This window comes from Terrapene carolina, unplaced genomic scaffold (genome assembly GCF_002925995.2).
Source record: "Terrapene carolina triunguis isolate 2854851 unplaced genomic scaffold, T_m_triunguis-2.0 Scaffold69, whole genome shotgun sequence".
Classification (NCBI taxonomy): domain Eukaryota; kingdom Metazoa; phylum Chordata; order Testudines; family Emydidae; genus Terrapene; species Terrapene triunguis.
In genome coordinates this window covers 41,275,144-41,301,591 of record NW_020664420.1, presented here as the reverse complement: position 1 = coordinate 41,301,591, position 26,448 = coordinate 41,275,144, and the positions used below count along the sequence as shown (strand labels likewise).

Genomic DNA, 26,448 nt, shown 5'->3' with positions numbered 1-26,448 from the left:
CCACGAAAGCTTATGCTCCAATACATCTGTTAGTCTTAAAGGTGCCACAGGACTCTCTGTTGCTTTTTACAGATCCAGACTAACACGGCTACCCCTCTGATACTTGACCTCACTTAAAAACGACTTGTTTACAAAATCAGACATAAAAATACAAAAGTGTCACTGCACACTATTACTGAAAAATTGCTTATTTTCTCATTTTTACTATATAATTATAAAATCGATTGGAATATCAATATTGTGCTTACATTTCAGTGTATAATATATACAGCAGTATAAACAAGTCATATGAAATTTTAGTTTGTACTGACTTTGCTAGTACTTTTTTATGTTGCATGTTGTAAAATTAGGCAAATATCTAGATGAGTTGATGTATCCCCTGGAAGGCCTCTACGTACCCCGAGGTTGAGAACCACTCATTTAAAGTGAACACCTCTGTACTTAAAACATAAGTTCTTGTAGGTATCATGGTAGAAATGAGGAGAGCTTGAAATAGGATGATGTATAAAAGGGATATTCCATGTATACAGTCATTTTAGAAGAAAGTGCAAAATCAATTTTGGGAAAAGACGACAAATTGGGTTAGGTTAAAGTTGGTGTCACTGGCAGCGATGTGGGAATATAATAAAAGATACATAGATAAAGGGGGGCAGACATGCAGAGGCCGTTGGGGTGAAGGGGTAACATGTCTGAAGTGATGAGGAAGGATGACCTTAGCAGTTGAATTTTGGGTGAATTATAGGAGAGGAAGTAATGTGGGTGTCAGAACAGAGAGGAGGAAGTTACAACGATCAAGTCAGGATACACAGGCCTGAATATTGTATCATCCTTAACTTCACTTGCTTGTGCTTAGATATTTCAACATTACAATCTGGAATGGTGTCAAGTATCAGAGGGGTAGCCGTGTTAGTCTGTATCCACAAAAACGACGACGAGTCCGGTGACACCTTAAATCTGTTAGTCTTTAAGGTGCCACCTGACTCCTCGTTAATCTGGAATGGACATTCTATGATTTTCTATATTAAAATGCTACAAAAACTAATGTACAGTCTCATTTAAATTGAGTATACATTTTCTTTTATTGTATATTTGCACCTATTGAGTTCATCTTTACCCAAACCTTCACTGAGATTACCCAGTCTATCCTCCCATATGACTCCTTTGGTTTCTGAAAAGTTAATATTTGGGAAGATGAGGATGGTTTATGAAGTTGTCAATATTCTTTTGGGAAGACCAATTATCTCAAGATTTTATTTCAGGATAGTTTCTGCTGATGAAATAGAATGGTCTTCTTCATCACTCTTCCTCTATAGTATCATATTTCAGATTTGTTACAATCAGAGTTAAATGGGTCTGGCGCTAAACACCTTTGGATTGAAAGTTTTCAGTGTATGAACTGATAGGGATAGGATGCAGTGAATGTACAAAAGTCCTGTCTTAGTTATTTGCCTATTATGTGTACTTCCACTTATTATGATGATCTGTTACCCTTTTAAATGCCAGTTCCTCCTTTTAAAAGTAAATTTTATTGGTTCACAGAAATTATTTTTATGAGAAGTATCCAAAATATTTAAAGCATTTTCTTGAGGTTTCTAGGACTCGTGACTTCCTACATTTACATAACATTGTTTGCCAGACTTCAGTTAGATCTTTTACATGATGAAATTAATCTCCTGTAGTCATTTCCTAAAAGAAATCCCTTTGTACTGAATAGAGTGTGAGAATGCCTGCAAAGATGTTTTATTCAGTACCTTGTTATGGTAATGACAGATTTCTCAGGCAATGAATGGTGAGCTCATCCGGATTATCTAACAGTGCACAGTTTCTGGAATTTTGAAGGGTTTGAGTTGCACAAAAATATATTGGGTCTGAAGGCAGTTCTGTTGGCTCCCCTTCAATACTTCAGGCGGCCCAGTGACATTATTAACTGGGAATGTGTTTATTCTTGTTTGACTAAAAGGAATTAACCAGGGAACTGATTTTATTTTATATTTTAATTTAAACGTATAAAATTAGTATAGGGATTTACAGAAATAAAAATGAAAACTGAAATAGAGCTGAGTGTCTTTTAAAACAAAGTAGGCAAAAGGATATTAAGCAGAAGAAAAACAAATTTAGAAAAGAGAAAAGTTAGATTTAAATCAATTAGAAATAACCAGAAGCAGAGTTGCTTTATATTTTAAATTAGAAATAGCTATGGGTTAAAAATGGCAGAGTTTACATAAAAAAACAGGTTAGGCAAGGTCTAACTAAATTAAACAGTTTTTCTTTACTTTTTGATCAAAGTGGACGCAGGTACATTAGCCTATGCAGCTGCATCATCTAATCACTGTTTTCCTCCTCCCACTCTCATTGTTTGTTACACTCATTTGTTGAAACTTGTCTTATATTGCATTGTAAGCTCTTTGGGGAGGGGACTGTGTTGTACATGCATTCGTACAGTTCCTATCGCAATGGAGCCCTGATTCTGATTTGAGGCCTATGGGTACTACTGTAAACCCCCCCCCCCCAAATAATAATAATAATCTGGGTTGTCCTTGAGTACTGTCAAGCTTAATCTGGCAGCCATCTCATTTTACCATCTTCCAGCAGAAGGATTTTCTGCTTGTACCCAGGAGTTGTATAAATAAATCATTGTTTGTGTACAAACTTATGACATTTCATGCATATTGGTACTTGAAGGTCTCAGATGTGCTACAGTCTTCATTGAACAAATTCCATCAGATTTAGGCCTGGTCCACACTAACCCCCCACTTCGGACTAAGGTATGCCAATTCAGCTACGTTAATAACGTAGCTGAATTCGAAGTACCTTAGTCCGAACTTACCGCGGGTCCAGATGTGGCAGGCAGGCTCCCCCGTCGATGCCGCGTACTCCTCTCGGCGAGCTGGAGTACCGGCGTCGACGGCAAGCACTTCCGGGATCGATCCGGGGTCGATTTATTGCGTCTAAACCAGACGCGATAAATCGATCCCAGAACATCGATTGCCTGCCGCCGGACCCTCCGGTAAGTGTAGACGTACCCTTAGAGAGTTTCCATCTCTAGGCGATGCTACCTGGAACTCTACTGACATAGTTACACAGCATTACTTTGACTAGACAGTTAGATCAGACATCTGTTTTGAGGAAGCATCTGTTTTAACTAACCCTACTCAGACCCACTGTTTTACAGGATTGTTACTGCTAGTTACAAAATTGCTAGTTACTGCTAGTTCCCAAGATTCGGATTTATATTGACAATAATCAGTTAATTCTTATAGCAGTATAGATTTGCTCTCTTCACCCTTCACCTTCGTTATTTGAGTCTTTGCTAAAATTTTAGTGAGTGAAAGGAACTGAAGGACAGCCCTAAAGTGGATTACTTGTGACATCTACTCTGATCTTTCTTTCCTGGGCAGTCATAGGATCATAGACATGTAGGGCTGGAAGGGACCTTGAGAAGTCACCTAGTCCAGCTCCCTGCACTGAAGCATGACCAAGTATACTTAGACCATCTGTGACAGGTGTTTGTCTGTTCTTTAAACCTCCAATAACTGAGATTCCACAGCCTCCCTTGGAAGCCTATTTGCAATTGATCACTGTCCTCTTTATAACAGCCCTTAACATATTTGAACACTGTTATTAGATCCCCATTCTCTTTTCTCAAGAGAGAAAACATGCCCAGTTTTTTTAACCTTTCCTGACAGGTCAGGTTTTCTAAACCTTGTACCATTTGTCCTGCTCTCCTCTAGACTCTTTCCACTTTGTTCACTTCTTACTTATAGTGTGGTGCCCAAAACTGGACACATTACCCCAGCTGAGGCCACACCAATGCAGAGTAGAGTGGCACAGTTACCTCCCAAGTCAAACATAGGACAGTCCTGTTAATACGCCTCAGAATGGTATTAGCCTTTTTTGCACTGCATCACATTGCTGACTTGTATTCAATTTGTGATCCATTATAACCCCCAATCCTTGCCAGAAATATTAACTACCCAGCCAATTATTCCCCATTGTGTAGCAGTGCATTTATTTTTCCTTTCTAAATATAGTGCTTTTCACTTGTCTTTACTGAATTTCATCTTATTGATTTCAGACCATTTCTCCAAGTTATCAAGCTCATTTGGAATTCCAATCCTGTCCTCCAAAGTGTTTGCTATCACTCCCAGGTTGATACTATCCACAGATTTTATAAGCATACTCTCCACTCCATTATCGAGGTCATTAATGGAAATATTGACCAGTACTGGACCCTGGACAGATCCCTGTGGGATTCCATTAGATATGTTCTCCCAGTTTGGCAGTGAATCATTGACAACTACTCCTTGAGTACAGTCTTTCAACCAAATGTGCACACCAACTTATAGTAATTTCACCTGGGCCCCATTTGTCTAGTTTGCTTAGGAAAATGTCATGTGGGCATGAGTCAAAATACTTACTTAAAATCAAGATATATCCTATCTGCGGCTTACCCCCCCCACGCACTAGGCCAGTAACCCCATCAAAGAAGAAAATTAGATTGGTCTGTGTGACTTGTCTTGACAAATCCATGTTGTCTTTAATTATCATCTTGCTGTTCTCTACTTGCTTACAAATTGATTGCTTAATAATTTGTTTCTATCTCTTTCTAGGTATTGAAGTTAGGTTGACTGGTCTATAATTCCCCAGATCCTCTTTTTGTTTCTCTTTTTTAAGGATAAGCACTATGTTTGTCTTTCTCCAGTCCTATGGGACCTCATCTGTCCTCCATGAGTTCTTGAAGATAATTGCTAACAGTTCCAAAATTGCTTCAGCCAGTTCCTTAAATGTCCTACAATGAATTTCATCATGCACTACTGACTTGAATACATCTAATTCATCTAAATTTTCTGTAACCTGTGCTTTTTTCCTAATTTGGCTTGCATTCCTTCTCCCTTATTTTTATATTAATTGTGTTAAGCTCAGGGTGGATAAAAATCAATGATTTTTTAAAAAAAAAATTAAAAAATCCGATTTTTTTATTTAAATCGGATTTTTTGATAAAATGCTTTTTGAGGAAAAACCTATCTAAAGATAGTTTTAATTAAGATACATTATAGCTTAAAGATATCTCATCATGGAATAGGGATTATAAATTCTAATTCTACAGTATGAAACAATATATTCATGTAATGTTTAAGAAAAGTTTTGTAAATGAGTTCCAATAGTTCATGGATTAGGGACCCAATTTTATGGGGTTCCAGGGGCTTCTGTATAGATTATTTAGGTTAATCTTTGTGTCTACCCAGTGGGACTCAGTGATCAGTCTAGAAGATACTTAGTTTTGCAGTTCTCAAACTGTGGATTTGTGTCTCCAGAGATAACATGCTTGTTAACAGCAAAAATGTTTTTAATAAATATATAGAAGTGAGAAATAACAGACCTCAACCCTATTGTCCTTCTGCAAATTTGTGTACACAGAGTCCATCCCTTACCTCTCTCTAAAAGTGCAAAGTTTCAAAAAGTTCAATGAATAGAAGATTGTTGGGGGCGGAATAGATCTGGACAAGGAGAAGAAGTCTGGAGGTAAATGTGAGAAGGGAAGGACAGGCAGTAGTGATGACTGAAGGAAAAATAGGCATTAAACATCTCAGCCTTCTTGATGTTCTGTTATTAGCTCTCCTTCTGCGCTTAGTGGACTTACATTGTCCTTCATCTTTTTCTTGCCTCTAATGTACTTATAGAACTTTTTCTTATTGCCTTTTATGTCCATTGCTAGGTGTAACTCATTTTGTGTCTTAGCCTTTCTTATTTTGTACCTACATACATGTGGTATTCTTTTATACTCATCCGAAGCAATCTGTTCATGTTTCCACTTTTTGTAGGATTTCTTTATTATTTTCAGGTCATTAAAGGGCTCCTGATGAAACTATATTGGTCTCTTGCTATTATTCCAATCTTTCCTCCTAATCAGACTAGTTTGCTATTGCATCTTTACCGTTATCAACCTCCTCCTGTTTTTGTGATCTATGGTAGACCTCTACCTTGACATAATCCTTGTTCCCCTCACTCCTCCCTTGCTTTTATTTTTACCCAGAGACTTTCAACTGGTCTGCCTCTGACCTCCTTCTGGGTCTCAGAACAAGTGTATATATTCTTGATGGATAATGCAACACCTCCTTCCTTTTTTCCTTCCCTGGCCTTCCTGAACAAGCTATACCTCAGTATACCAATATTTCAGTCATGAGATTTATCCCACCAACTCTGTAATGCCAATTGTCATAATTTTATTTTACAATCTTATGTTGTAATATTTCCGTTTCTTCCTGTTTTATTCTCCATACGGCTTGCATTTGTGTATAGGTATCTAAGATGTTGAGCAGATACCCCCACTGTTAGCCCTCTTGTTCCTCCTATGACCCTATTGTAATTCTTCATTTTCTCTCAGTATCTATTCCTCTGTTAAGGTCACCTTTTTTATACCTGTTTGTGGGCATTTGTTACCTGACTGCTTTGGACGTAGTTTAAAACCATCCTCGTTATGTTGGTGAGTTGATACTCTCCTTTCCACTGAAACTTAGGGCTCCTCACTCTATTTTGTCTCAGTTTTCTGGTAGAAGTTTTGCTCTTAAAGGGATGAAAAGCAAAGAAAAGGTGGGCTGCCCCACAATTTTCCCTCTTCTTTGAAAACCCTCAGTTTAACTATTGGGGATACATTGTAGATGAGCTATGTGACTGCTTGGATTGTTTTTGTATGCATTTAACAACTAATTTATGTGAACACAAGCAGCCACCTTACTGGTACCTAAAACTCAGTTTAAACCCTGCTGGACCACAAGGTGCATTGCACCTTGAAGTCAGTAAACTTATTCAGAGCAGCTGTTAGAGTGAATTTCACAGGAAGGACTCAACAGTTGTGCCACGTCTAATCTTAAATGTGCAGCAGATTGAGGAGGGGCACCTTCTAAAATAAATGGATCCTAGATCATTCAGGTCTTTATAGAATGTAGCCAGCACATCAGATTGCACCAGGAAGCAAATAGGTACGGTTAATGGAGAGCATGAAGTGTAAATGTTACATGCTCATGATGGAAAGCAGCAGCATCCTGCACCAAGTAGGACTTTATGGTGATATTTATGGGCATCCTCAAGTCAGGTACATTGTAGTGAGCCAGCCTCATGGTGACAAAGTCATAGATAAAAGGGTGGCAAGGTCTGAATTGGAGAAAAGGCCACAAACTTTTGGTCAGTTTTGTGTAGAATAAGGCACTGAGCCATCTTTATAACCTGACAAATCTAGGAAATAATATATGATGATTATAATAAACGTGTGTGTGTTTAATACATAAAAATACAGAAACACACATTTTAATTGTCTTTGGGCAGGTCTACACGTAAAAAGCTGCAGTGCTTTAGTGAAGATGCTGCTACGCTGATGGGAGAGCTCCCGTCGGCATAGTTAATTCACCTCCGCGAGAGGCGGTAGCTATGTTGACAGGAGAAGCCCTCCTGTGGACATAGCGCTGTCTACATCGGGGTTTAGGTTGGTATAACTGCGTCTTTCAAGGGTGTCGATTTTTCCTGCCCCTGAGCGACATAGTTATACTGATGTAAGTTTATAGTGTAGACCTGGCCTTTCTAATGTGGTATAATCAAGGACAAATTGTTCAGCCATACAATTAATAGAAGAGCAGAAACATCAAAAAGGAGGAAAAAGGAAAACGTGCAATGATTGGACGTGAAATGCATAAACAATTAAGCTGGCAAATTTCTAGTACATAAAGTTTTTAGATTTCATGAAAATATACTACTTTGTGTTTCCCATGTCACGTCAGGTAACATTAACTTGACTCTTAAAAAGTAAAAAAGAATTTTTGGAAATAAATTATCATGTTTTTAAGTGGAAAGCCTTTTCTGTCATTGTAGTTTCAAATTTGATCATTTAAATTTCTTCTTAATAAACACACACAGTAATAAAATGATGATCTCTTGAAGCCCCTTGCTTTAAATGACAATCCAAGCCCTTACTCATAGCAGTGTTTTCTTAGAAAGAGATCTGCAGATCTGTTTTTAATGTCCCAATAATGCCTCTTAAAATGTTCTACAGATCTTATATTTTTTTAAATCTGAGGTAAAACATCAAGTTTTTGACCCATTGTTTTGTTTGAATTATAAAACGTATTTAATGTAGCCCCTTCCCTATCAAAATTAGATAAAAACGGAGTCCAGCATTTAGGCTGGATCTTTGTTTTGGAGGGTAGGGATGAGACAGAGGGGAACTCATATACAGAGTCTTCTCCTCCCTAGTCATCTTACTGGGAGTTGAATAAATTGATCTTCATGCTCTCTGGAGAAATTTCTCAAGTGATTACTTCTTTCTGGGTATCATATTACCAAAGGAAATGCCTTTGCCTAGAAAGTCCCATTACAAGGGAAAATCAGAAACCACCACTTCAGCAGTGAGCAGCTATAATCAAGACAACTCACTAAATGAAGGTGGAAAAAAATTCAGTATGTACAGATGAGCTTCTCCAAAAATATTTCTCAGGTCATTCAAACAAAAGCACTCTAAATACCATGATGACATTATTCCTACCATGCTGTTACTCCAACCCCAAACAACACGTAAAATCACAGTATGCCATTATAGCATTTCAGAGGGATCTTAAAAGATGAGCTAGTTCTTAGAATTTCTCTTTTAAATACCCTTTTAGTGCAACTTACTTCACCAATTAATGTGTGATTGCTTTGTTTATTTTTAGTATTTGTCTATTTGAATGTCATTTAATATCTTATAAAAGCATGTGTTACAATTGCACTACTCTGTAATTCAGAAATTTATAGTACTAAAACAGCCTTTGGCAAATCATCCAGCAGCGTATGGAGGCAGAATGGCTCCCCCTTCCCACCTTATTGTGAAGCTCTTGAGACAGTTTGATAAAAGAACCATAAGAGCTGAGTTTCTTCGGTGTTTGTAAGCACCATTCCGCCACACTATTCACCATCTTTGACTTTTAGCACACAAAATGTAATTTGGTGGTGGATTTTATGAGGGTGCATTGAAAACACTGCCTTTGTCATTTTAAAACAATACATGGTAAGCTGTGTTTCCTTTGCTGTGCATTTAAAGCACATATCTTCATGGATCCTAATAGCTTTATTGATTTGTGATTTGGATTACTTAACATTAGGAACTTTGTATGTTTTGTTTTTAACAGGGCTACAATAGAGGAGGCATATTCAAGGTCAATGACAAAGCTAGCCAAATCAGCAAGCAATTACACGCAGCTTGGGTAAGTTAATATTTGTATAACAGAAAAATTATTAATCCCTGAACACTATGCAATTAAGATTTCAACCTGAATGTTGCATTAACAGAATTAAAGTTCTAGTAACAGCCTTAACTCTGGCATCTTTTAAAATGCATTGTATGACAATAAGGCTTTTAATTGCATGATTATGCAGCAGTTATAAAATCCACATGGATATATGAAAAGAGGATTATAGAAAAAGGTGCAGTTTAAATATAAAATGGTTCACAAGTCCATTTACTCATACAGTCTTACTGGAGGAACAATTATGGAGATGGCTGTTGCGGCTCTATAATTAAGGTTGAAGTCCATTTTGTACTAAAGAAGGGATTTGTTATGTATGAAAAATACAACAGATCTTCCCCAGAGTTACAGCAGGTACTCTCTGAGTACAGATTGAATTTTCAGAAAATTCGGAGTAAATTTGTTAATTTCAAATTAAATAAAAAAAATGCATCCTATAAGAAATGTAGCATCTGTGTCAGTATTTTTTGTCCTGAATTATCTTAGTAACAGAAAAAACAGAGTCTTCAGCCTTTCCATATAGGTAGAATTCATTGAAATCTTGTGCGTAGGCTGTATTTAGGAAATTAAGTTGAAATTAAATTAATAGTTGTATCTAATTGTTGTTTGGCTAGAGACAGGGTCAGATCAATAGCTCAGTTAATTCTTAAGTGGGACCATTGTGTTGTCAAAGGTAACTCAACCAATCACTATCCTTCCTTTTATAGCTAATTTGCTTGCAACAATTCTATTGGTTGTGATGAGCCAGTAGTATGATAAAACTGGACAGAATCACCAATACATTTTGGCTGCTTTGCAAGGCAAAGTAACTGTAAATACAGCTTAACTGGGCAATGCTCTCTAGCTTATTTGTGCTGCTTTTGTGTGCTAGTGAATCTGTTCTTAAAAGTTAAAAAAAATTGCAATGGTTTATGCTTGATATGACACCATCTTTAGAAATATCACATGGCAAGATTCACTGTAGGTGTCATGTTCAGTGTTCAAGTATGACATTTTTAATACAACAGTACTTTTTTAAATTTTAAGATGACAAAAGTTAAGATGGCTTGTTTGAGAGTATATATGAATATATGAGTATATATCGATCCTTGCTCCAGAGAGCGGACAGTCAGAAAAGGTAGGATGAACAGAAACAAACAACAAAGACTGCAAATTGTCAGAAATACAGAATGTTAATTTAAATCCCCCCTGCCCTATAACAAGCACCTCACGCTTACTCTGTCCTGGTGCTGTAGCTAACTTGTACTGATTACCCAAGATATTTTCCTTCCTCCTTACATAAATAGATTCAGCCTCAGTCAGGAAGAAAAACAAAAGTTGGGGGAAATGTGGCCGTAAATGTCTGAAGACCCTGCTCATAGCTATTTCCCCCAACTCCATGAGGGGAGAGGCTCTCAGCTATGCCCTGGGAGATATTGATAACAACGGGGAAGCTGTTGTAGAGGGAAAGAATATTATAATGCATATTTGCAGGGATACACTAATGGACTTGAACATTAATTCTGAATCTCCTTTTTAGTACTGCAATCTTAACATGGTGCTACTGTAGTGTTTGTATTTAACTCTTTATTTTCTTAATGACAAAGATACATTTTTTTCAGTTATTTCATCAAACTTTGCCTGCATTTATTTCAGTCTCTGATCGTCACTGCATCATTAATATGGACTATGATTTTAAAGATATCTAAAAGAAAAAAAATCTGCCCCAGAACAGGCTTGAGAAATTTCAGTCCAGAATGTTGTTTTAGAAAGTATAAGCCACTGAATATAGGATCTTAAACTTAAATGTCATTTTAGCCAAGTATGCTAAAACAAGGGTTTTGTTTTGAGCTTTTCAAGTTATCTGATAATGACAAAAGATTTTCCTGTGACTTTCCAAAATTTTTTGCTATAGGCTAAAATCAAGCATGAGGTTTCAGCCAAACAGGTAATTTTTCTGCATTATAAGCATCTAAAAGTCTCATTCCATCCTTAGTGAGGTTCTGCTCTGAAAACAGCCAGCCTCGCATGTTCAGTCTTGCTCTGAGTCCACATGGGTGTTTTACTTGCAATATCACTAGTATGATTAGTAACATCTGTGCAATTCTATTATTCAGTGGGTTTATGTGGGTATAACAGATTGGAACTTATATCTTGTACTTACAATGGATAAGATTGAGTAAGCTTGATTTATTCTGTTTTATTTATGTTGACTGTGCATGGTTAACAGGAGGAAAAAAGCAGTAAACATTTAATTTTGTCTTTGAAGTTAGTAGAGAGGACTTTGAATAGGAAAAGGAATGGATTTGAATAAGAATGTGCTATTTTTATATCATTACTCTTAGAGAAGAGTGCACTTTATCAGTATATCATCAATACCTAAGGGTTCTATTATAAAATTGTAGTTGGTTTTAAAAAGAAAAAAATTGAATTCAACATTAAATAATGTTTCTCCTCCCTGTAATGTTTATTTTTAGGACATTTGCACCAGTTTGGGATGTTTTCAAAATATCAACAGAAAAAGTAGCAAGCTGTCACTTGGAGCTTGTCCGGAAATTACAAGAGCTAATAAAAGAAGTGCAGAAGTATGGAGATGAACAAATCAAAGCTCATAAAAAGGTTACTCACTCTCCATTTTATGTGTTTTCAGTTATTTGTTACAGTTAAAATATTAAACTGGTCATTTTTGACAAGTATGTGATATTTGACAGACTAAAGAAGAAGTTTCAGGAACTTTGGAAGCAGTGCAAAACATTCAGAGTATTATTCAGGCCCTACAGAAATCAAAAGAGAACTATAATACTAAGTGTGTGGAACAAGAACGTTTGAAAAAGGAAGGAGCAACACAAAGAGAAATTGATAAGGTAATTTTGCAAAGTCTTATTTAAATGCAGTGTTTTGTCAAGTTGTTTAGTAATTTATGATGAATTATGTGAATTGGCTCATTATTATTACTTTAAGAGAAATATTCAACATCAAAAATTGCAATAGATAAGTTTCATCTTTCCTGTTTCATGTGAAACAGGCGTTTGTAACCACTATTTTCTCAATGCCTTGTCTCTTGATTAATTGACCTGTTCACTGTTAAAGGTTGTGCAAACTGTGCTTGTAGTTTAAACACCTCATGCAGTTTTTATTTTGTTTTTCCTGGCATTTACTGAAATTGGGTATAACCTTTTCAGCACCTGCTACATCTTTTTATTAAATCTAGTGCAGTCAAATATGTAAATACCAAATTCCCTTATTTTAAAATACATGAGTTGAGGTTATGCTTCTATTTTGCTTAGTTGAATACATTTTTTGCTTGAGTCTGATATAAGTAGTTATTTACCGTTATCCTAATGCCTGGATAATAATACAATCAGAAAGTTACTGACAGAAGTTAACATTCATTCATTTTTTTTTTTAGCTTCATTGTCTAAGATGCCAATGACCTCCTAAGCTATTTTCCTGTTTTTCTTTAACAATTTAATTTTTTTCTGTGAGAATGAAATGAGGATGAAGGGAGATTTTTCCAGGTTGGAAAAAACTGGCCTGGCCAAAGATACGATTTATACTGAAATGGCTTGAAGAGGTATTAAACTGTTTAAATTCTGTTATGTAGTTATTAGTTTATCATGAATCCTAGATATTTGGAACAAAGAGAGGTACTGGCTAACCTTTCCAGCCAGTAAGAAATTGAATAGTAGATGAGATTGGATAAACCCATCTCTGGAGAACAGTGCATACCAGGCCGGGAACAAATTTCCCTCTTCTAGGGCCCAAAGTAGAATCCAGTTTACCACAAATGTGAAGTCTGACAGGGTGGAGAGCCTATTTGTGCTCTCAGTTGGTTCAAAGGAAGACAAAGCTTCATATACTCACTCTTGAATTGTGGCAGTCATGCTAGGTCTGTTAATGTTCTAGGACTTAATCAAAGGAAGACGCATACTCAGAATCTCGCAACACAGCAGTAATGCCAAGGTGGCAGCTGGAGACATAGGGTGTATCTATATTGCAAAGAAAAACCTGCAGCACCGAGTCTCAGAGCCCAGGTCAATTGGCTCGGGCTGTGGGGCTAAAAATAAGAGTATAGATCATAGAATATTAGGGTTTGAAGGGACCTCAGGAGATCATCTAATCCAACCCCCTGCTCAAAGCAGGACCAATCCCCAGACAGATTTTTGCCCCAGATCCCTAAATGGCCCCCTCAAGGATGAACTCTCAACCCTGGGTTTAACAGGCCAATGCTCAAACACTGAGCTATCCCTTCCCCTTATTAAAATCAGATGCTCCAAGACCCTTCTCCCCTTGCTAGGTTTCAGAGCACATGGTCAATCCAGAGCAGGAATGTCTACACTGATCTGTTTAGAACTGCAGCCCAAGCCCCACAAGCCAGAGTGAATTGACCTGTGGTCTGACACTCGGTGCTGCAGGCTTTTCATTGCAGTGTAGACATGACCTTCCCTCAACAAGTTTAGGGTTACTTTCATGTTCTCATGGGCAGAGGTGATCCTCCTCTCAGTAAAATATCTCCACATTCCTCCCACTTAACTGCACAGTGGGACTGGTTCAGTAGATCAGGAGTGCTCCCAGCTGTGGGGTTGCTGATGTTGGAAGTTTTTTGGCAGGAAGAGAAACCTGAGCATGGATCTGATCTCAATTTAAAAAGAAAAAAATAGTATCCGTTGATTGCGTATCTGCTGCAGAGGAAGGAGAAATCTACTGACTTTGCAAAGGATGGGTTTGCCATTCCATGGAGTTTTCTTTAGTTTATGTCTTCCCTTCCATTTTCCTCTGGCCAATCAAGAGGTAGTCTGCAATTCCCAGACTAATTCTTATTGCTCCAAAATGATCAAGATGTTTTTGATACATGGATCTCTTAATCCTGTCCCAAAGGAGCAAGGTCCCTCTTCTTCTGTCCCACCACGTTTTTGGCAGGCACCAGCATCCGGATCTAGAAACCCAAAGTCTCTTGGCCCTGGTCTGTGACAAGACACCATAACTCCTTTAGGAGTACCTCGGACAGGGTAGCCTTGACGGTATTTTATTCATGCAAAAAGAGTACCTGCTTTGCCTACCATTTGGTGCGGAGAGTTTTCTCTTGCCTGGTGCAGGCCAAATGATCTCTGCTAGCTGGACTACATTTACAAGGGACTAGCCCCCAGCTCTAAAGAAGCCCAAATGTTGGGATTTAGCATCCTAAAAGTCATTGGATTGGGGGACAGTGAGATCCTTCCATCTGTTTTGTTTCTTGAAAGTTGTGATATTTCGCTACCTCCTTTCAGATCCCCTGCTTTAGCTCTGGAGTTTTAACCTCGTTCTACAGTGATTATGTGAATCCTTGTTTGACTATTTGAGGCCCTCCACTTAGTGGACTAGAGTTTTCTCATCTTCGGTGTGGTTTTCTTGCTGACTATCCCCTTGGTTCAGCAAATAGGATTGCTGGCTGTCCTCTCTCCTTAGATTTTCACCGACAACAAAATTGTCCTTTGAGCTTGTCCTAGTCTTTGGTCTAAAGTCATCTTGTCTTTTCACTTGAACCAGGACATCTCCTTTCCTAGCTTCTGCCCCAGCCCAGGAGGAAAAGCCATAGTTTACCTAGATAGACTGGAACTCTGCAGGAGGGCAAATTTAGTTGACACACTCATCAAAGGCTTGATGAAAGGACTTAAAAACCTCAAGGTATATTATAGCAGAATAGATAAGATCCAGTGTCCAGGAGGGTTACATGTCTCTGGAAATGTCTTGTACACTTAAAATCAGAACACTCAAACTGTGTAATGTCCAGTTTGTGAGTGGAGAAAGTTGAAGTATGGGTTGATGATTCATGCAAAGGCCGTCATTTGGCACACTCTCCAAATCTTCACTAAAGACTAATGACTGACTGTTCAGGCATTGGCTGAATATACAGCTGCATGAAACAGTGCTCCCATTAGGAGCTACCAGCTCTGTCTACATTATGTTCTCTTTGATTCCATTTTACTCAAAAGAGTACACCCTCAAAACACTTCAGAGACATGTTACCAAAGGTTGTACCAGTCAACTCTGGATAGAGTGGTCTCTGACCACCTTAGGAGGACAGAATATATCTTTATATCACAAACATAGGGAAACGGTTGTTATCAGAAGACAAGGAATGTGCACCTCTGTGGTGCAATAGTGGGTGTCTACTGAAAGTTCATCATACAATCAAACATTGGACAGATATTGTACTGAGGCATCTGAAAGGAAAGTATTTGAAAAATCTTGTTACCAAATTGGGTGACCTTAAGCAACTATCTGACACTAAAATCTTAGTACTAGCTTGTGTTATGGTTTCATCTTGCTCCCTGTTATGTTAGCACAAAAATCTTGAACTTCTCCATTTGTAATGACTTTACAATATTTTTTTGACTGACAGCTAAGTTTTTAGTTACAGTAAATCTACCAAATGGAGTACCAACAGTTGCTTGTTGAGTGTGTTTGTGTACACATGCAAACATCGTGCTTGTAGAACTCTAAAGATGTTGTTTGATTATTTGCTATTCACTTGTTCAATAATTTTCCTCGGTAAGTTTCACAAAGTAGTTAAGTTTTCCCTCTTCAAAGCACAAATTGATTTTTGTCTGTATTATAAACCATAGATGCAGCATTTAGATTGTTAATTTATTATCTGCTGTTTCAAGTTTAAACCATTTTTTAAATTTAATAAAATAAGTCCTAGTTTAAAAGTCTCAACTTGACATTTCCTTGCTTTTTAAGGATTTGAATTGGGGAGATTTCACACACAACCTTAATTTCTTTTAAACCAAGTGTTTGTTTATGAAATATCATGAGTTTTTAATACTGCAGGTACAGAAGGGTATTTGGAAAGTGGAGGGCAGGAATGTCCCCTTCCTCTGTTTCCCTATGGTTTGTGGAGATAAAAAGGCATGGGAATAATAAAGCATGGGTCAAGGGATTAATTGTATGTCAGGAATGGGAAGGGGCCAGGGCTAGGGTTGCCAACCGTCCAGGATTGTCCTGGGGTTTCAGGAATTAAAGATTAATCTTTAATTAAAGATTGCTATGTGATGAAACCTCTAGGAATACAGCCAATCAAAATTGGCAACCGTAGGCGGGGCTGGTGCATCCCATCTCTACCCTCTTTAATTCCAGTACAGTCGTGTCTGTTTTCTTGATGTGTGGGAGAGCTTGTTGAGGGCCATTTCTGCTATGCAAGACCAGCCATGATTCCTCGGAGTGGAGAAATTTCTGTCTATGCCACAGAGCTTTGGCAAAGGCTGGAAAGCTCCAGCGCTCTTAGGGTACATCTACACAGCAAAAAAAGGCCCACATAACCAGTCTCGGAGCTAGAGCTTGGGCTCGTGCAGCAGTGCTAAAAAGGGCTATGAAGCTGTTCGGACTAGGGCTGGAGCCTGGGCAGTGAGACCCTCCCACCTCACCGGGTTTCAGAGTCTGGGCTCCAGCCTGAGCCAAAATGTGTATGCTGCAATTTTTAGCTGTGCAGCAGCATGAGCCTGAGTCAGTTGACTGGTGCACTGAGACTTGCAGCCATGGCTTTGATTGATTGATTGATTTGCTGTGCAGGCATACCCTTAGTTTCTTTTCCTTTGGAGCCCTGGCTGCTACTTCCCCCCCGATTGAACTGAGGTTCACGGTAGACTGTCCTCCTCAGTTTTCAGTCTTGTTTTCTAATCAGCACACAGAATGTAACCATCCTTTTCTTGAGGACAATCTGGCTTTAATTCTTTTGGTAATGATGACAGATAGTGGCCTTTTTTTTTTTTTACAGGGATAGTGTTATTTCATATTTCAAGTCTTTAGTGAAATAGTTGCCATCTTTACAGAGGACATGATTAGTTTCAGTGGGTCGCATCAGTCTGATTGAGAGTTGTGGGGAATAGTGGTTATTTTGTGTAAGAGCCAATTGTGATTATAACAACAAAGATAATACACAACAGTAATTAACTTTGTATATCTAAACATGGTGGGTTGTAATTAAGGATTCAACTCTAGTTTTTTGAGTTCTAAATGTACAGAAAGTTTAAGGAGAAATCACCCTTTTTTTTAACAAAAGGCTGCAAAAAAGCTGAGACACTTAGGAAAAAACATTAAGTTCTGTTTTTAACTAATTGTAACTCAAAACTGGTAAGAGTACAAAGCCTTCAGAAAATTCAGTCTTCACTTATGGATTATATGCCGTAAATTTTGAGAAGTGTTCTTTGTACTAAAAAGGTCAAATCCCTACTTTACATGAAAAACTGAACCCAACTTAATACAGAGGCACTGCCATACCAATATATTTTAAGATTATTAATACCTACAAAAAGGAAAAAAAATCTTGTGGTTTCAAATAATGAAATTATTTTAGATTTGAAGTTCAGAATGGACCATTGTGATCATCTAGTCTGGCTTCCTGTATAACACAGGCCACAGGACTTCCCTTAATTAATTCCTATTTGAACTAGAGCAGGCGAGGGCAAACTACGGCCCGCGAGCTGGATCCGGCCCATCAGGGCTTTCAGTCCAGCCCACGGGATTGCCAGCCCCGTGGCACAGTGGGGCTAAGGCAGGCTCCCTGCCTGCCCTGGCCCTGTGCCACTCCTGTAAGCAGCTGGCACCAGGTCCCCGCGGCTCCTGGGGGTGTGTGTGTGTGTGGCAAAGGGCTCCGTGCACTGCCCTTGCCTGCAGGCACCATCTCCCGCAGCTCCCATTGGCCAGGAACAGGGAACTGCGCCAAATGGGCGCTTCGGGGGTGGTACCCACAGGTGAGGGCAGCACGCGGCGGCGCTGCCTGCCCCACCCCACCCTGAGGAACACTGCCAGACATGCTGGCCACTTCCGGGAGCGGCGTGGGGCCAGGGCAGGCAGGGAGCTTGCCTTAGCCTCGCTGCACACTGCTGCCACTCCCGAGCCGCTTGAGGTAAGCGGTGCCGGGCCAGAGCCCGCACCCTGAACCCCTCCTGCACCCCCAACCCCCTGCCCTGAGCCCCCTGCCACACTCCGCACCCCTCCTGCACCCCAACCCCTTGCCCTGAGCTCCTTCCTGCACACCCCGCACTCCGTCTCGCACCCCAACCCCAGCCCTACATTCATGACCCTGCATACAATTTCCCCACCCAGATGTGGCCCTTGGGCCAAAAAATTTGCCCATCCCTGAACTAGAACGTGTCTTTTTTAGACAAACGTTCAATCTTGGTTTTAACATTTCCAGTGACACAGAATCCAGCACAATTTTGAATCCCTTTTCTGCACTTTCTATTTTCTTTATTTTTCCCTTTTCGAAACCAGATTCTCCCATTTTTGGCCTCTTGAGGCTTCCAATAGTTTTTTAAAAATATTATTTGAAACTGTTACATCTTATTTGCTCTGTATTCTGACCCTGCATTTTTCCTGCACCTTTTCCTTATTCTTCAGTTAAACATCTATTTGTGATGTCTAAAATGAGCTAATCATTTACTCCATAGCAATGTACAAAATTCTTAAAATACTTTAACAAACAATGTATGGATTAGCTAGTGCCAATAGGTGAATCTAATAAGGCTTCTCGGCTCTCTATGAACTGAGGGGTGAAAACATTATATACTTCCTTTCCTCTTTCTTGTTCCATCCCCAGAATAGTCGGTACCCAGAAACATGTATTCTGCTGCCTTTTCTCCCTCCTAGCTCTGCTACTCACCACTTTCTAGTTGTCTACTTTTCATGTCAGACTTGTAGTTACCTTTACCTTTTATGACATTTCACCAAGATCAGGTGCACCCTGAAATGTGTCACTTCCAATGATGTATTTCATGAACAGTATGGGGTTTGAATAAAAATACGATCATTTATTATAAGTGCTTAAATTACCATTCAGTGGAATCTTAATAAAACACATTTTACTATCTTTTGCCTCATGCCCTGTTGGACATTTTGGAATAAATCATCCCCATCTTCATCTTTTCAGTAATGATAAATATAAATTGCCTTAGGTTGGAATAAATTTATTGAAAAATATAATTGTATTCTAATAGTTTTTGTGTAAAATGTTCTTTACAGGCATCAATAAAATCAAAGAAAGCTACAGATACCTATAAACTCTATGTAGAAAAGTATGCTGCAGCTAAATCTGACTTTGAAAAGAAAATGACGGAAACTGCACAGGTAAGTGCTGGATTATTTGCATCCAGTCAAGTTTGATTTTAGATGGCCCCAAAGGGACAAAGAATTTGAAGAGTAATACATTATAGAATCATTGTGAAGTAGGTCTATTTGAAGTTAATGAGAGTTGCATATTTTTAAAAGTAATTTGGGAAACGCAAGATAAATTTAGGATGACTGTTCTGTTTCCACCAGTGAGATTCCTGAATTGACAAGTGTAGGCATGAGTGTTCTAGGATTTTTGAAGGTGAGTATTGGGAAGAGAAAGTGATCTTTTGTGGGGAAAGGTAGATGTGTTTGCATGTTCTTGTGGGAAATCAGGTGATTGCTGTAGCTGGGAGTTTGATCCAGAAGGGAGTTCTTGTATTGGAGTTCAAAAGGCAAGATGTAGTAGGGCAAGACTTAGGGTCCAGGAGGGGAAGCCTTGTGGAGAGTAGTCTAGACTCTTTATCTTTTTGCTAGAAGGAATGAGAGCATTGGAGTGAGTTAAAGATTTGTTGGGGTTAGGTGGGAGGATGATAGGCCATAAATAGGAATTCTGCAGGGATATAGCAGTTAAGTAAAGGGGAGAAGGGACTGAGCAACAATCTTGGTTTTGACTCCCCAAAATCAGTACATGCTTCCTCCTTTTTTTCTGTTTTAAGTTTGTGAACAGTTGTTTCTTTTTGATAGTGTTGTTTTTAAGTGTTTTGCATTACAGAAAAATATATAGGGCAGTAATGCAAAGTAGTAGAGTGAGAAGAATAACAGTCCACCCTAACAATTTCTTTAAGGTTTACTTGCTAGGATGAATGCATAGCCAAAAATAATATTGTAGTATTTTAGTTGTCAAACTCTTGCTTCCTGAGTTCTCCTACAACAATCCAGTCCCCTTCTCTCAAGTTTTATAAAATGTCAAATCTGAGTCCGAGAAAATTCATTTATGGAAGAATGTCCTGGTTGGGTCATTCTGGTTGTTACTGGTGGTTCTGAAATGGAAAGTTCCTTGTAAGTGGAGGGTAAGTGAAATAATTGCAGGTACTCTGTTTTCCTCTACTGACAGGAAAGCACTATAATCACTTATCTAGACTAGTGTTGAAGAACTCAAACGGAAAGTTAATTGTTAAATTTCTTCCTCTTGAGTATGAACACTTATTTGCTAATATAATTGAATCAGAAGTTCTTCTTCAAGTGATGGTCTCTTCTATAGTCCAATGAGGGTTATGGGCCATGCGCCTAGAGCCAGAGTTTTTCAATATAGCGGTGTCCATTGGTCCGCGCATGTGCCCTTGTATAGCCTTGTGGTTTTGCCCGAGGCAATAAAGGGCAGGGTGAACCGACCACATCATCAGTTGTTTCTCACCGCCGCATGGTCTGAGTCAGAGCTTCTGCGTTCTCTCATCCTTGGTGACACACTTTCCAAACTTTCCCCAAAAAAACTACTGGAATCATCATGAGGAAGAAATCCTGGTTACATTCCTCAGGCTTTCCTAGAGAGTACAGAGCACTGTTTCATGTATTGCCTATCCCGCTTCTACCATGCTTGGTCCCAGAGAACATCTGGCCGCTGGGTTCTTCACACAGGAGAAGTGGGATGTTCTCTCCAATTCTGCTCCTCTCCTCCCTCCCAGCCCCCTTCCCTGTCCTCCTTCAGGGACCCTTCTCATGAGCAACTCCTTATCCAGGAGGTGCAGACACTCCTCGCTGTAGGGGCAGTGGAGGAGGTTCCTCAGGAGCTAAGGGGCAAGGGATTCTATTCCCAAAGCCAAGGGGGGGGGCCTCAGACTCATTCTAGACCTGCGAGGACTCAACAAGTTCATGGAAAAATTAAAGTTCCACATGGTCTCCCTGAGTGCGATTATCCCTTCGCTGGATCTGAGACTGCTATGCTGCTGTCAACCTGAAAGACGGGTACTTTCACATATCTATGCGGTCTGCAGAGTGACGATTCCTCCAGCTTGTGGTCGACCACAACCATTATCCGTTCACGGTCCTCCCCTTCGGCCTGTCGACAGCCCCCCGAGTGTTCACCAAAGTGCATGTTGGTCATAGCAGCCTTCCTCTGCTGGAGGCAGGTGCAGATATATCCCTACCTCGATGACTGGCTGCTCAAGAGAGCATTCCAGGGAACAGGTGGAGTCTCAAGTCTGTTTCGTCAGATCAACCTTCGAGAGGTGGATCAAGTCAACTTTGTTACCGACCCAAAGAATAGAATTCGGTGGTGCGCTGTTGGACTCAGTCCAGGCCTGAGCGTTCCTAGCATAGGCCCGCTTTCAAGCAATGGCAGACATCATACAAGGCCTCAGGCCATACCCGACCACTACAGCAAGGGTATGCCTGAGTCTCCGTGGCCACATGGCAGCATGCACGTACATAGTCCGGCATGCCAGAATGAGGCTCAGACTCCTCCAAGCGTGGCTTGTGTTGGTCTACCATCCAGGGTGTGACAGCCTGGACCCTGTGGTCACTATTCCACCTCAAGTCCCTCTGATGGTGGCTCGACCCTCAATCCGTATGCGAGGGAGTCCCATTCAACGGCCCTCAACCCTCCTTGCCCCTGGTAACAGACATGTCTGTGCTGGGATGGGGCGCACACCTGGGAGACATCCAGACGCAAGGCCTTTGGTCTCAGGACGAGTTCTCGCTCCATATCTATATCAAGGAGCTGAGGGCGATCCGACTTGTGTGCCAAACCTTTCAGGCGCAGTTGCATGGACAGTGCATGGCAGTTATGATGGACAACACCACTGCCATGTTTTATATCAACAAGCAGGGTGGAGCTCGTTCCTCTCCCCTATATCGGAAAGCCCTCCGGTTATGGGAGTTCTGAATAGCCCACTCCATTCACCTGGAAGAGTCCTATCTCCTAGGGGCACAGAACGAGCTAGTGGATTACCTCAGCAGATCCTTCTGCAACCACGAGTTGTCCATCCACCCGGATATCATACACAACATCTTCCAGCCGTGGGGACCTCCCCAGATCGAACTGGTCATCACACAAAGCAACAAAGTGCTTGCAATTCTATTCTTTCCAAAAACACAGCCCGGGCTCGCTTGCAGATGCGTTCCTCCTCCCCTAGACAGGACGTCTGCTGTACACGTTCCCGCAGTTCCCACTCGTACACAAGGTCCTGCTCAAGACCAGCAGGGACAGGTGGTGATACTGGTGGCAACGGTGTGGTCTTCAACACTGGTACACCACGCTCCTGGAGCTGTTGATAGACGCCCTGATTATGTTGCTACTCCTACTGGACCTGATCACCCAAGACCACGGTCGCCTTCACCACCCCGACCTACAGTCCCTCCATCTCACGGCCTGGAAGCTTCATGGCTACCCCCTATGGAGCTCCTATGCTCAGAACCAGTGAGGGAGGTCTTATTCGGCATCAGGAAACCTTCCACTAGGGCTACATACTTGGCAAAGTGGAAAAGGTTCACATTCTGGTGTGCTCAACACTGCACCCCCCCACTTCAGGCGCCCATTCTTCTCATCCTGGAGTGCCTACTACACCTGAAACAGCAAGGCCTGGTAATGTCATCCATCAAGGTGCATCTTGCAGCCATTTCGGCCTTTCACCCGGGAGTGGCCACGCGTTCCATCTTCGCCAACCCCATGGTCTATTTCCTCAAGGGTCTGGAATATCTATACCGACAAATTAGACAACTGGTCCCGGCGTGGGACCTTAACCTGGTCCTCTCCAGGCTAATGGCCCCCCGCTTGAACCACTGGCGACTTGCTCGGTCCTCTACCTGTCATGGAAGGTAGCCTTCCTAGTCACCATTACCTCTGCTAGGAGGGTATCTGAGTTAAAGGCCCTCAAATCAGACCCCCTACCCATACGGTTTTCTATAAGGACAAGGTACAACTCAGACCTCACCTGGCCTTCCTTCCAAAGTTGGTGTCCCAATTCCACACCAACCAGGACATTTTTCTACCCTAAACCTCATGCAAGCTGCCAAGGGCAGAGGCTCCACTCACTGGACGTTGGATGAGTGCTGGCTTTTTACATCGAGCGCACAAAGCCATTCCGTAATTCGATCCAGCTGTTTGTGGCGGACTAGATGAAAGGTCTCCTGGTCTCATCGCAGAGAATCTCAATGTGGATCACATCCTGCATCTGGACATATTACGAGCTAGCCAAAGTTCCAGCTTCCAGCGCATTCCATGAGGACACAGGCTTCCTGGGCAGCCCAAGTACCAATACAAGAGATTTTCAAGGTGGCAACATGGTTTTCGGTGCATACATTCACCTCTCATTATGCCATCACCCAACACGCCAGAGATGATACAGCATTTGGCAGAGCGGTGCTCCAGTCAGTGATTCCATAGCTCCGACCCCACCTCCTGGGTAGGGCTTGGGAGTCACCTAATTGGAATCGATATGAGCAATCACTCGAAGAAAAACGGTTACTTACCTTCTCATAACTGTTCTTCGAGATGTGTTGCTCATATTCATTCCAAACCCACCTGACTTCCCCTCTGTCGGAGTAGCCGGCAAGAAGGAACTGAGGAGGCGCTGGGTCAGCAGGGTCCTATATTCACCGCCATGGAGGCGCCACTCCAGGGGGCTCCATAGCTAAGGGAAAAACTTTACGACGACTGTGCATGCGGCGCACGCACACCTAACTGGAATGGATATGAGCAACACATCTCGAAGAACAACAGTTACTCACCTATAACTGGAGATTCTTCGTGGTGTGTGGTCCCTAACTGTATTCCAACCCACCCTCCTTCCCCTCTGCTGCGGATCTGGTAGATCTGCGGTGGAGAAGGAACTGAAGATACAGTCGGTCCACCCCACCCTTTATCGCCTCAGATGAAACCACGAGGCATACAAGGACGCATGTGCAGACCAATGGACACTACTATTTTGAAAAGCTCCAGGTGCATGGTGCATGCACATAACCCTCAGTGGAATACAGATAGGAACCACACATCTTGAAGAATCTCCCGTTACAGGTAAGTTACCTCTCCATATCTGTTCTGCATAAGAAACAGAGCCATAGTTAGAGAAGCACTTGATATATGCTTTTCCTTCAGTCTATCTGGAATCGCAAGTTCTGATCAAGCATGAGAAAACTAAGTTCCAACGTCTTGATAACTTGGTGCTAGCTGAAACATTCAGTTCCCAAACATATTAGAGGCTGTAACCGCTGATTTCATCAGGCTTGGTGTTTTGTGACACATTTAGTAACTCAAAGCCAGGGCATATCTTTGATTCCATTCCTGAAATCTTTGTTGGCATGGCTTCAGAGAAGTTAGAGACATTTGTCTGAAATATCAGATAACATATTTCTAGCAGAAGACCATATAAATTTAGATGAAAACATTTTGAAGCATGGTGTTAAGTCACATATTCCACGCACAGTATTCTATTAACTTTACCTCCATGCAAGTTAAACATCTTCCTATCATTCATTTGGCTACAATTTTGTCTTTCCAAGAAGGTGATAGAAAGTAAACTGCTTTCTATTCTCCTCTTAGTCATTGGTTTCACGAGGGATATATTGCATTAAAATAGCTACTTTGGGTAGTCAATGTGCATGTGCCTTGTGTGCACAAGCTTGGAATCTTTTGCATAGCCATGTCTGTCAGGGCCACTCTTGTGCCCTTTGCCTCCTTGTGATCCCGCACGAGGACGTAAAAGATGGAGAAATCATGACCTTTTATGTTTCCTCTTACTGCCAATGGCTGTGAGACAGACGCTGGACTGCATCCGATCAGCTCACACTTTTGTCTAAGCTTCAAACTTGACTGTGAAGAAATGCTCTTCTTGTTAGTTTAATTTGTAAATTTTTCATTGTATTTGAATGTTCTGGGGAAAAAATAGAAGAACTGACAGGGCAGAGCCCCCTATACACTCTCCCTCACCCCGTATAGAGCAGGGCAAAGTTATACAACCATGAAAAAGACCAGACTCTCAGCACTTGGGTTTAACCTCTGTCCTTTGTGTGATGGGTATAGCAGGTGTCTCTTCTGCCTCAGGGAAGCTCATGTCCCTAATACATGCTACATCTGCTTCTCCTTATCCTGCACTTGGAAGTCAAGGAATATGAGGCTCAAACTGCACCTCTTGGAGCAATCCATGAAAGTGGCATCAGACCCATTTGGAAGAAACATGGTCCCAGCTGGAACCTTGGAGCCTTTCGTCACTAGTGCCCCAGGTACCTCCTTGATATTGAAGACATCAGTGCAGACTTTCTGCATTGACCATGGGACGAAGAGCCCCTTAACGTTTTGTGTTGGATACAGAGCACTGCTGTGAATGCAGCTCCAAGTGGACATTATGTTTGCCTCAGGAGGAGGACCTTCCAGTTCCAAAGATGGTAGCAGGGCGCTGACAGCAAAGAAAGCCAGAGAAGCTTTGGCCCTGGTGCCAACATCAATACTGAGCCCTTCTCATGCTGATACCTGCACTGGTCAAAGAACCACTCCAGCACCAAAGTTTGTCATTCAGGATCCACCCTCACTTTTTCTCCCAGCACCGATGTTGGCACCAACTTGGGCACTGGCATCATCTTCACCCAGAACTGTGCTTGAAGGTACCACCATTCCCAGAGGAGTTCTCCTCCTCTTCTCCAAGCTACTCCGCTCCTGGCTCCAACAGAAATCCCTTTCCAGGGAAACTGAAGCACCTTAGGGGATATCCAAAGAGCCCCTACAAGATTAGTAGTGGATGGTCCACCCACAACCTGGCCAATACCTGTATGATCTACCACCAGAGCATATTGGGGCCCACCATCCCACCTGTCCATGAGTTGTGTTCCATCACATATCTCCATGAGGAGGAGGATATCCCAGGCCCTCTCTGCATTTGTAGCTAGGGCCCTCACACCAAAACTGGAAGAGCAAATGGTCAAGCTAGCAAAACTGACCCAGAAGAGGCTCCAGCTTCCCTCCCCACCCACAGAATCCTCTTCTTTCCCCAGCAAGACTGATATCCTGACTCTGGTGCTGACCATCCCTACTGGGTGAGATAGTTCTGGCTGATGGGCTTGCTGCATATGTCAGCACAGATCCCAATCAGATTTCCATAAAGCCCAGACCTGTTGTCACAGAACCAAGAACGAATTTTTCATCCAGACCAGTGTCTCTACAACTGATTACCTGAAT

General features: G+C 41.1%; 1 protein-coding gene across 3 annotated transcripts in view; it reads left to right on the top strand.

Annotated features, from left to right (window-relative positions):
* Positions 1-26,448, top strand: part of FCHO2 (FCH domain only 2) — a 216,385-nt gene that overhangs the window by 41,731 nt on the left and 148,206 nt on the right. For 2 of the 3 annotated variants that reach the window (XM_024223692.2, XM_024223703.2), the window contains exons 3-6: positions 9,156-9,230; positions 11,729-11,870; positions 11,963-12,115; positions 19,254-19,358. In XM_024223692.2, the coding sequence (XP_024079460.1) occupies positions 9,156-9,230; positions 11,729-11,870; positions 11,963-12,115; positions 19,254-19,358 (475 nt within the window). Of the gene's footprint in view, positions 1-9,155; positions 9,231-11,173; positions 11,200-11,728; positions 11,871-11,962; positions 12,116-19,253; positions 19,359-26,448 lie in introns of those variants that run through there. The other variant, XM_024223697.1, reaches the window with a different exon arrangement.